General features: G+C 39.5%; 3 protein-coding genes across 3 annotated transcripts; all 3 read left to right on the top strand.

The window, feature by feature from the left end:
* Positions 1-99: 99 nt before the first annotated feature.
* LOC111976938 (uncharacterized) lies at positions 100-5,108 on the top strand. The gene is made up of 6 exons (XM_024006120.2): positions 100-181; positions 1,558-1,800; positions 2,205-2,478; positions 3,944-3,996; positions 4,182-4,424; positions 4,761-5,108. The coding sequence occupies exons 1-6, from the start codon at positions 173-175 to the stop codon at positions 5,031-5,033; spliced, it is 1,095 nt and encodes a 364-aa protein (XP_023861888.2). The 5' UTR covers positions 100-172; the 3' UTR covers positions 5,034-5,108.
* Positions 5,109-7,615: 2,507 nt separating this feature from the next.
* LOC111976959 (gamma-crystallin M2) lies at positions 7,616-9,539 on the top strand. Its single transcript, XM_024006157.2, has 3 exons — positions 7,616-7,697; positions 7,917-8,159; positions 8,699-9,539. Exons 1-3 carry the CDS (start codon positions 7,689-7,691, stop codon positions 8,969-8,971), a joined length of 525 nt encoding a protein of 174 aa, XP_023861925.1. The 5' UTR covers positions 7,616-7,688; the 3' UTR covers positions 8,972-9,539.
* A 352-nt stretch (positions 9,540-9,891) lies between these two features.
* On the top strand, positions 9,892-11,593 carry LOC111976952 (gamma-crystallin M2-like). Its single transcript, XM_024006146.2, has 3 exons — positions 9,892-10,422; positions 10,645-10,887; positions 11,228-11,593. Exons 1-3 carry the CDS (start codon positions 10,408-10,410, stop codon positions 11,501-11,503), a joined length of 534 nt encoding a protein of 177 aa, XP_023861914.1. The 5' UTR covers positions 9,892-10,407; the 3' UTR covers positions 11,504-11,593.
* The last annotated feature ends 801 nt before the right edge of the window (positions 11,594-12,394 follow it).

Genomic DNA, 12,394 nt, shown 5'->3' on the forward strand with positions numbered 1-12,394 from the left:
CCAGGATCAAGACTTTTGGCAGCGCAGCCAGGCCACCAAATCCCTGGTCATTAAAATAACAAATAAAGTGGGATCAGCCTATCTGTCGATTGAGGTTTATATAGTGGTCCCTGGGCCTGGTGAGCCAGACCATCACTCCTGTAGAGAACGGGCTCCAGGGAGATTTACCAGGATGAGTAAGGTAAGACCTTGGGAGGAGGGGACACTTTCACTATCTGTCTCTATATTGCATTGTAAGATAGTGGGCCGAACCAGTGTAGACTTCCTCCCAGTCCTCTGCTAACCGATTGCAACTTAACCCACAGCCTAAACATGCATCATAGCAGAACTACATTAGGTCAAAGTAAGGCGTCATGCCCATAGGGGGCACGTGCACCCTCAGATTTGTCCTGCTAAAAACAATTAGGCCTGCACTTTATTTGTTTGCTAGTTCTTTCTCTGTAATAGGCTACTACTAGCCACATAGCAATTGTATCAAGTTGGCTTTAGCTTGCCCAGATAGGTTCCCAACCTCACAACTAGCTACCCCTGAAATCATTTCAGGCTATCAATCAAGTTAGAGTAGCTAGGTTGATTAACTATCTTAGCTGGTATGCCTGCTGGCAAGGTTGGTATACTTTAGAAAAGCAACCAATAACTAAATGTACTAAATAATACTCACATTACTTTCAATYTYTTACCCAGATTTGAGCAGAGAGGAATATTTAGTTTCTTTAAACAAAATAACCACCAGTCAGGACGATGCAGACAGCTCAAGAGGTATGCTTAGATATGCATAAAAATAGACGTGATATATATATATATTTTTATCTTTTTTACATATAATGAATCATTCATTCAAAATTCTCAGGATTTACGGCATGGCGCCCCTGGGTCTAACTGTCTCTGAACAGGACAGTAAGGCCACACATTTATTGTCATTACCTAGACTTTGATTACATGAGGAAACATTGGCATTGTGTTGAAATTGGTGATGTTGATTAGACAGTTTAAATGACACAAATAATATGCATGCATTTAACAACATATGACAGTTGAGTCCATTGTGGGGTTCAGGACCATGAAGTATATAAACCCTGGATTGCTGATTCTACATATTGGCCAATGAGAGGGTTTGAAGCCACCTGTTGACCATATTGGCACTCCCCAGGAGAGCAGTCCACCATAGGAATGAATGGAATTCCACAGTATTTCAATTAAATGTTTCAAGGACAAAATTACACGTATTTAAGTATTTTTTGTTGTAGTGTGGACAGTAACATTAGTAATCTAAAAAATATATACTTTTATTTTTATGTTTAGCTCACATAATATAATTTAAAAGTATGCATTAAGGTGTCTGTAATGGAATAATTGTGGCAAAAACAAATGTAGACAATAAATGCATTCTATAGCTTCCATAGATTTTTTACAATGGTGGGGGAGTGCCAAGATGGAGGCACTGTGGCTTCAACACAGCGTCCCCTATCAGTCATCTAGTGAATATATAAACAATTGGTTCAGGTGTATACTACGGTCTTAAGTTGTGTGCTCTCCTGCCTCCCATTTTGACTACAGATAACTTTCTACGAGGACAGCAACTTCCAGGGGCGCTCTTATGAGTGCGATGCAGACTGCGCTGACATGCACCCCCATTTCAGCCGCTGYAACTCCATCAAGGTAGATAGCGGCTGCTGGGTGCTGTACGAGCGTCCCAACTACACAGGCTATCAGTACGTGCTGACCAGAGGGGAGTACCCAGAGTACCAGCACTGGATGGGATACAATGACAGCATCCGCTCCTGCCGTACCTTCTCCTATGTGAGCAACCTAATTGTCTTTGAGGTGTTGCCGTGTTACCTGGATACCCTGCCAGGCTGCTACTCCATTCAGGAATWCTTCAGACATCAATCAAACGATGACAAAGTTTTGAATGTAGAATATTTTACCTATGGAGTGAATGGGTTTACCTTCTGATTGATGTGCGGTTATGAATGTTCAAATCCATTCTGAGGGCAGGTTGATAATGCAACACATTTGGGTTTCTTCTTTACAAAAAAACAGCAAATTCCTAGGTTCTGTGATGAGAACCTGATTGAGTGGGTGAATCTCCTTGGTAGGACATGACGGTTATTATATTGAATGACATGGAGCAACACAGTATCACAATACAGCAAGAATCTAGAATGTCCTGAACACCCTGATTCCTATCTCCCTTCCTGCAGACTAGCGGAGGCCCATACCGCATGCGCATCTATGAACGCCCCAACTTCCAGGGCCAGACGATGGAGTTCGCTGAGGACTGTGAGTCTGTCCAGGAACGCTTCCGCAGCCGTGACGTCTACTCCTGTAATGTTCTGGAGGGCTACTGGACCCTCTACGAACACCCCAACTACCGCGGCCGCCAGTACTTCATGAGGCCTGGAGAGTACAGGAAGTTTAGTGACTGGGGCGCCACATGCGCCACCACTGGCTCCTTCCGTAGGATCACCGAGTTTTAGATAAGAACACCTTCTCTGCCTCCCTAAACGCAGCTCGTCTCTAGGTGGCACTGGCTTGTCAATAGAAGAGTATGCCTATTCTAACACACAGGACTGTGTCGAAATATTTTATGAATTTGAAATAGATCTTTGGTCATTAATAAGTTACAAAGGTAACTCTGAATGAGTCTGAATAAATTAATCTATTGTGAATGTTTCTTGTGATACTTTTTTCAATAGGCTACCTAAACAGTTTGGGTGAAGTTGAAACCAATTCACTGCAACACATACTGTAAATGCAGTTTGGTGATAGGCCAGTAGTAAGGGAACCAGTTTGATATGGACGCAGTTTATATGGAAATCGTGTACTTACAGCGTTGGGGGAGTGCCAAGATGGAGGCACTGTGGCTTCAACACAGCGCCCCTATTTGTGATCTAGTGTATATTTGAATCATTGGTTCAGGAGTATGCTATAGCCTTAAGTTGTGTGCTCTCTCTCAGATCAAAGTAAGAGGAAAACAATTGATTTGCTAATGGCATATACAAAATATGCAAATCTGACATGTACAATAGAATAAAGCCCATTCTGATATCAAGTCTGCATACTCCTCTGAAGACAGTGACATAGCACTCTCCCGCACAGCTTTAGAGAGAAGGGTGGATGGATGGATGGATGGCGGGCGGGCGAGGTCTGGGTGCTATTGGCTGCCTCTTTCCTATAGATGTGTTCACCCAGGTTTCTATGCCATAGATAGTGCCACACAGGGCAACACAGGATTACACTGTTAAAAACATACCACGTTGGCAAAGCTCCCAATTGGAAAAATGGGCCACACACAAAAGCATGGAATTTCGTGTGAGTTTTTATTGTTTTGAAAGGATCTTACTATGTATATGTAACACATATCATAGCAACACGTGTTTGATATCTTCCTGTAAAGAGAGCTGTATACTCATCATATACAGTAAATGGCTATCAGATCTATCAATCAACATACCATCCAACTAAACATGCACAATCACAGATCAAATAGTTTTATAAGATCGTTATGAAGTATTTTGACTATACCAACAAAGTATAGCTATAATACATATCAACACTTAGTCCATCAACCTCAAGTGATTGAAATGCATACATTTGTGATGATTTGAGTACACAATATCAAATTAAATATGACGGCAAATTACTTAATTTCATTAAATTGCTTGCTAACTTGAGTCTGGTTTAGCAATTGTGATACTTTCTCTGACTGGCATCAGCTCATTGATCTTTCCAGTGCCTGCCTGTCAATGATGTGTGTGGCTTTTTCTGGACGCTAGGATGTGAACACAGCCATCACCATGGTTGGACAAGAGTAGCAAAACTCCTGTATGTTGTGTTTGTGCTGACATGCTGGCATGACTGATTTGAATAACAACACATGCAGTGTTACCTTTCCTCCTAGTGGAATGTATATAAAGATAACTACCTCATTGGCCACCAGCACAGCAAGCAGAACGAGCAGCTCACCAACCAGACGCAAATATGATGGGAAAGGTTTGTATTTTAGGCCATTTTACATTTGCAGAAACTAAATATACAAGCACACATATGTTGTTATTTAGACTCATTTCATCATACAGTATATCTGTAGGCTGCCCATATCACATCTTTACTTTGTTGTTTTTCCATAGATTTTCTTATTAACGCTACTTCAAAAATTATCCTTGTTCTTCCATCAGATCATCTTCTACGAGGACAAGAACTTTGGTGGCCGTCACCATGAGTGCATGAGTGACTGCGCTGATCTTCACTCCATGTTCAACCGCTGCCAATCCATCAGGGTGGTGAGCGGTATGTTCATGATCTACGAGCGCCCCAACTTCATGGGACACCAGCATTTCCTGAGGAAGGGAGAGTACTCCGACTACATGCGCATGATGGGAATGAACGAGTGTGTCAAGTCCTGCCGCATGATCCCCATGGTAAGGGAACTGTCCCATACCATTATTTCTCAAACATATATGATCTACTTACTGTATCACTGTGTATTTGAGAGTACTTACACATAATCTAGGTTTTGATCATAGTATATCACCAAACCATCTATGGGGGGTGTATCATGTTATCCTTAGTGGTTAATCATCAAACAATTACATAATCAATCTTCAATTCCTTAAATCAGTTAGATTGCTAGCCTTTCTGTGAGCATCTAAATAGTCGTTTTTGTATTGACGTGTTAATTAACAATAAAGAAAAGTTATATTTAGAACACAGATGATCATGGAATATAACCCTGTTTTCTTTTCTGTCCCCTCCAGCACCGTGGTAACTTCAGGATGAGGCTGTACGACCGCTCTGACATGGGAGGCCAGATGATGGAGCTGGATGACGACTGCCCCAACTGTATGGACCGTTTCCGTATGTCCGACTTCAACTCCTGCAACGTGATGGACGGCCACTGGCTAATGTACGACCAGGCCAACTATAGAGGACGCCACTACTACCTGAGGCCCGGCCAGTACCGTAGATACAACGACTGGGGAGGCATGAGCTCCAAGATCGGCTCAATCAGGCGCATTATGGACCTCTAAAGAAGGAAGGGTCCTTGTAAAATGTCTACTTTATGCCTTGTTTCACACACTGAATAAAATGGTGTCAGTGCTCAAGTGTTTTCAGTTTTGTTCTTGCTCTCTGAGCATTGCAGGCCTGCTCTCCAGTGTGGATGTTAGCAGCAGGGGTGGCACCACGATACCCGACATCCTCGCTCTGCTTAGAGGGATCAATAAAGCTATTGCAGTATTGGTATTGATCAAACAGGAGTCAAAGCGTGATCTCTATTATACTGTACTTGATCATTCATGCTCTACCCTCATTACTGTTTAGTGTTAACCAAGCAAACAAGTTTCAGTGCTCAAAGCGGTCTAAAGGCCAGTGATTTATGAGAAAATTATACTCTGAGATGGCTTAAAAACACAAAGGCCATTCAAGTGAAAAGTTTATCCTCCTTAATGGAATTACCATACTATACTCGATATTGTGCATTTATGGCTGCTGCGCAGAGTTACACATCCACAGGTAAATGCATTCAAAAAGCCCTTTCTAATGTAACAAGGTACTATGTGGCTATCTCTACTGGGCCTCATAGACGTCAGGACCTCCCTGCTTCCACTGGAGACCAAGGGTGCAGATATGTGAAGCCTATAGAGCTAAATATTTGAAGGGCCAGAACTATCTTGTCTATCTCATATGTCTGATTACATACTACCTAGTAGCGAGTTGTGTTGTCATGCTACTGGAGAACATATTATGTTGGAGAATAGTACGTATAAGAACAATTTCTTACAAATAACTGAATCGAACAAAGAAATCAGAGGTATATATAGATAGTAAGGATCGGGTGAAGGATTTGATTGGAAGCATACTATCCTATATAACTGAAACAATCATTTAAATACTTTTCAAATAACATACGAATGTCACTCACATCAAGTTTATATTTTGAGACATGCATTTGTAAACATACATCACTTGTATTTCAATTTCAACATCATTCTTTAGTCTTCATATTTAATGTATAAAATATTTAATAATTACATTTAATTTAAGAAAATACAACATTAAATAATATGTTTTAAGTGCCAAGCTACATAGACAGACAATTTGCGATTTTTGTAACTGCATTTAAAATAGGATCTCCCACTGTAGTCCTATTTCTATACTGAGGGTGGCAAAATAATACCAAGTACAGATAATAACATACATACAAATACATTATTTTTTTTTGATTACCTATACTGAAAAAACCTATACTGTAACGGTTTCTCTCCTCCGTGTAGGGATCGGACCAAAACGCAGCGGTTGAATACATAATGAATTTATTAAACAAGACGAACACTGACACGAAATACACTTGAATAACTACAAAACAACGTAGACAGACCTGAACATGAGAACTTACAATAAAACACGAAGAACGCACGAACAGGAACAGACTAACCAAACGAACGAAAACGAAACAGTCCCGTGTGGTGCAACAGACACAGACACAGGAACAATCACCCACAAACAAACAGTGAGAACAGCCTACCTTAATATGGTTCTCAATCAGAGGAAACGTCAAACACCTGCCTCTAATTGAGAACCATATCAGGCAACACATTTAACCCAACATAGAAACACATAACATAGAATGCCCACCCCAACTCACGCCCTGACCAACTAAACACATACAAAAACAAGGAAAACAGGTCAGGAACGTGACATATACTGTCATATACTATATACTGAAATAACCTATACTGTCATATACTATATACTGAAAAAAATCTATACTGTCATATACTATATACTGAAAAAATCTATTCTGTCATATACTATATACTGAAAAAAATCTAAACTGTCAAATACTATATCCTGAAAAAAATCTATACTGTCATATACTATATACTGAAAAAAATATGTGTGATAGATTCCACCCATCCCAAATAGTTCAGTTCAAGCCATTCATGAAAGTATAGTTATGTAGAGTGGAGACATTGGAAAGCACATCACATTTCAATTGGAAGAAAAGCAGAAACATAAAAAAAGGTGAAAAAGACAAAACAGACAAATCTTTCCTTGTGTGAATCCCACTTATTGTATTATTGTCTCGTTATATCATGGTAAGATGTATGGGATATTTACTATAGGATTAACCTCTCTAGTCTATCATTAAAACATTTTGACAAAGAGGTGTCTATACCCCGGGTTTACTTAGTGTAATGGTTGTGATTACAAAATGTGTATTCATGAAATATTCACWAAAATGCATTGATTAACATAATATATTTAATAGAGAAATGTATATTTCATAAAGAGTGAATAACTTAAAATAATTATAACTAATGGCTGGCACGAAATCTAAAAGAAAGAAACACTGCAGGAGCTACGATTACCAAACCAACCAATGGATACCTTGTCATGCATTGCCATATTTGAGTACATACAAAATAAAGCTACATGATCTCTTGGTTATAGCCAAATGCTACCATAACCTGTCCATTTGGGAAAACGTGTTCCCAACCTTTTCTCCTCCCCTTTGACCTCTTCAGGACGACACAATGGCACTATGTGCAAAAGACCACTGGGTATTACAATATGAATGGCACATGCAGAGTCTGCAATTCATGTTCACTATATATGTGACAGGTGGAGTCTTCAAAGGGCTGGGCAGACCACACCGACAAGGCACAACAAGCCCAGCTACCATGGGGAAGGTAAACCTTCGAAACAGCTATGAGGGAATAGTAAAAAGGGTGTTGATGGCAATATCAATATCAATCAGGCATTCCCATTGAATTCATGTGGGTGTTTTTGTGTTCTGGTATTCTTGTACCACCATTGATTAGAATCGAAAGGATTAAGCTTATCCTTGATCAATTAATCTTTGTATTAATCCTTGATCAATCTTCACATGATATAAACTTTATGCCCAGATCATCTTCTACGAAGACAAGGACTATGGTGGCCGTCACTTTGAATGCAATGGTGACTGCACAGACATGCTCGGCCTTCTCAGCCGGTGTAACTCCATCAAGGTGACATGTGGATGCTTCATGATCTATGAGAAGCCCAACTACACTGGCCACCAGTACTACCTGTGTCGAGGAGAGTATCCTGACTACAATCGTTGGATGGGCACAAATGACAACATCAACTCATGCCACATCCTCTCCTCGGTGAGCTCTCTGTTTGTATGACTGCCATTACAAAAATTAAGTTAATAAATGTGTATTCATAAACAGTTTATCAAAAGTTCATGAATATACAGTATATTGCTCCAGTTAACCGTTTCCTGAAATAAAAGCAAAACATTTATTTGTATTCTATGTTTATTTCACTTTCACATAGTACAAATAGTACATTCGCTATTAAAGTATGTTCAGATGTATATATAGTGGAATCTATATATATTTCACTCTCAAAAAGTAAACTTGGAGCATTCTAATTTGGGGCATAAATTATGCAAATGATAAAATGTGGAATTCTACATAAACATGCTCCTGAGATATCATTGCTAAATTCTTGAAGGGTTTTAATCTTGTGATTAAAAGTCACGTAATACATTTGTAACAAGTTGGTGCAGGTGTGTGTGTGTGTAGGGGTGGGCGTGTGTAACCATAATGATTTGTAATGCTCCTCTGATTATCAGATAAAGATAGAAGTTCTAAGATGGCACAATTATAATGTTTTTTTCACCTTCTCAAATCAATAACAGGTGCCTGGATCCTACAACATGCGTCTCTTTGAGAGAATAGAGTATGGTGGCCAGATAATGGATCTGATGGATGACTGTCCCAGCGTCATGGATCGTTTCCACATCAATGACATTTTCTCTTGCAATGTGAAAGGAGGAAACTGGCTGTTCTACGAGCACCCAAACTACAGGGGAAGGATGTACCTTATAAAGCCTGGGTATTACAGGAGATTCAGCGAATGGGGCGGCAGGAGTGCCAGAGTGGGTTCTATTCGACGAATCATGGACTACTAAACATACCCTCCTATCAATGAATTGGACGTTGTGGCTAGCATCTCTGCAGATAGCTAGGACTCATGGTGGGACAATAACTCAATCACTCAACTCAAGAGATTGTATACCCCACCCTCGCTGCACGTTAATGGATAATCTAATTTCCTGTTATTGGTATAAAACACAAACATAAAAGTATAGAGAAGGTGAAAATGAAATCAGAGAAGATGTCGAACAAACCTCAACGACATGATGGGATAAAGAAGTTCCAAGGAGAGACAACTGATTACAAAGCCTATGGGCAAAAATTATACTTTTAAATTGGAATATCTTCTGACAAAAACAAAGAGGACCACACTTCACAATTTTAAAATACTGTATTGTTATGGCATGTTCAGCTGATCAGGTTCTTCATTTTATATTTTCACTTTGATGTAATATTGACACTTGTATATGATGGACCAATACTTATCAATGATGATCACTGACTATATCATTTGATCACATTCAGTCTGCAAATGGTAGCAAGTCTCTGGCTCTGTTCTTGACCAATGACTCAGTGTTACAATAAACAAATGGAAACATGGAACTCTGATATTCTAGTAATTAACTGTTCAATAATCCCACCACAATTACCAGATGGCATATCACACAATAAAATATCTGCCAGATATGAGTTTATTATAGAGATGCATATTCTGATCGCTCTATTGATTGGCTATTTATCTTACTGATATATTTGTCAGGGACCATGCAAAACAATTGGTTCACCAGATTTGAGCTACCTAGCTTATTTTCATTTGCAGCCCCTATGCATTGTAACCTTGACTTTATGAAACAGTGAATTATAAAGCAAAGGTGTCCATGCATGGCTTCTCAATATCAAGGACAGGTAAGACCATGTTGGTAAAGGTAGATCTATGTCTTATGTGGGCCTTGTTCATCGCTCTGATTAGATGCAGTATACAACACATATGCTACTGTAAATTGATAATTACCATGTATTTATTTGACAAAGATTGAATTATATGAATAAACTAGGCTAAGTGGATTCTTAAAAAGTTCAAAGAAATACTACTAGTTTTTCATTTCATGGCCGTGTATTGGCACTCTAACATGTAGCTGGCTACCACTGTATAATGAATATGGTGTTGATAGGTTTTGCTGATGCTGTGCAGTGTACTGTATCAGTCTGGTATACAGTAGTGTTTTCTGAGAATTGTGATGAACATGGGGGAGAGAACAATAACTGGTTACGCACGCCCATCTATACATAAACAGATTTCTTTCACACACCTCCACCATTGACACACTATGACTGAGGGATATATTTGAATGACAATACTTTGTGCTGTGCAATCACACAGCTGCCCTGTGTGTGGGATTTAAAAAAATAAAAGACAGTGCTGGATTGAGGGACATTGAGCATTGAGCCGTCACCCCCATCCACCGCCAACATGACTATGGGAAAGGTAAGGAAGAAGGCCATGGTTTTACAACTTTTCAGGTTTGTATGCATTAAAACGGAACAGTTTCACAGTAATATTTTATAGTATTTAATAAATGTTACATGTACAGTTTTTATAAATACATAAAATAATCCTACTAGTTTAGTAGACAGATCTCATGCAGTTCAGCAACAGTAGGCCTGTAGATCTAGGGATAATGATGTTCTGTGATGTGGTTGGTTGCAGATCATCTTTTACGAAGACAGGAACTTCCAGGGTCCCTCTCATGAGTGCAGCAGCGACTGTGCCGACCTGCACTCCTACTTCAACCGCTGCAACTCCATCAAAGTTGAGAGCGGATGTTTCATGGTCTACGAGCGCCCCAACTACATGGGAAACCAGTACTTTGTGAGGAGGGGCGAGTACCCAGATAACCAGCGAATGATTGGCATCAATGACTGCATCAGGTCCTGCCGTATGATCCCCATGGTGAGTGAGGTTCGAAATACAAGTAATGCAAATACAAGTAAAACAAATATAAGTAAAACAAATACAAGTAAAACAAATACAAGTAGCACAAATACAAGTAATATATGTAATACATCTAGAGCCAACATGTTGTACGGTGGGTTGAAGGAAAGGAACAGTTTATCAATGAATTATGCAAATATATGGCATACATTTTGTTTTATAGCAGAGCCAAAGTCATAACCAGATACATTTGAATTCTGTAATTGTATTTAACTATGTAATAACTATGCGGTAACTATGTAATAACTATGCAGTTACTGTCTAATAACTATGTAACACCTGTTTGATCCCGTTACAGCACCGTGGCCAGTACAGAATGAGAATGTACGATCGTCCTGACATGGGCGGCCAGATGAACGAGCTGAGCGACGACTGCCCCAACGTCCAGGACCGTTTCCGTATGTCCGACGTCAACTCCTGCAACGTGATGGACGGCCACTGGCTGATGTACGACCAGCCCAACTACAAGGGAAGGCAGTACTATGTGAGGCCCGGCGAGTACAGGAGGTTCAACGACTGGGGAGGATTGAGCCCCAAGATCGGCTCCCTCAGAAGGATCACCGACTTCAACTGAACTAGAGCTCCAATTTGAACTATCAACTGTCACTCTAGTCCACAATAAACTTTGATTCGTAATAAAAAAAACTCAGTTTTATGTCTTCCACTTCTCTTTGAGAAGGTTATTGGTATCTTCTCAGAACTCAACCCCATTGCTAGAAACCCTCACTGATAATTCATGCAAAGTTTGTTGATTTCAATAAACCTCTTCATGCAGTCCAAATACGCTTCTTGATACAGCATTTGAGATATATTATTTATCTTGTTCTACAGTAGGCTGTAGATATCTAAACCCTACACAAATCAGTACAGCACCACAGCCATGAATGTTCCTTGTTACATATCAAAACACCTAATCATTACTAGAATATATTTTTTTCATATCAAAAAGTAGAGATTAATCACCAAACCCCACATTATACGTGAGAAAATACATTTTGTTACAGCTATCGCTCTTACTTTGGCCTCGTGTGTTTTGGCCTGTTAAGCAGATAAAGCATGAATCCGCTCTCTCGCTGTTTGGTGCCCCATAATGGATTAGCCAGCTGTACATGTATTGTGGCTGAATTTATCCATACCATGATCCTAACTGTATACAATAGTGCTGACTGGGGAACGTAGTGAATTTGAGGCATCCCATCAATAATGATGAGTGCCCCTGTAAATCCTACATTCATATAGTTGCATTGATATTGGCCTCCTGGAATTGAAACTTTAACTGTGCCTAAATCATATACAATTATTATTACGGATCATAAAAATGTATTGATGAACATCATGTAAATATGTTTACTAATTGTACAAAACATAATTCAAATACCTGTTAATCACTTCCTTTGCTTTCTCTGTACCTGCTACAGTTAAACGAGAAGAATAAGATTTTTACAAGGTCGTCTTGATCTTATTT

Source organism: Salvelinus sp. IW2-2015, linkage group LG2, assembly GCF_002910315.2.
Source record: "Salvelinus sp. IW2-2015 linkage group LG2, ASM291031v2, whole genome shotgun sequence".
Classification (NCBI taxonomy): domain Eukaryota; kingdom Metazoa; phylum Chordata; class Actinopteri; order Salmoniformes; family Salmonidae; genus Salvelinus; species Salvelinus sp. IW2-2015.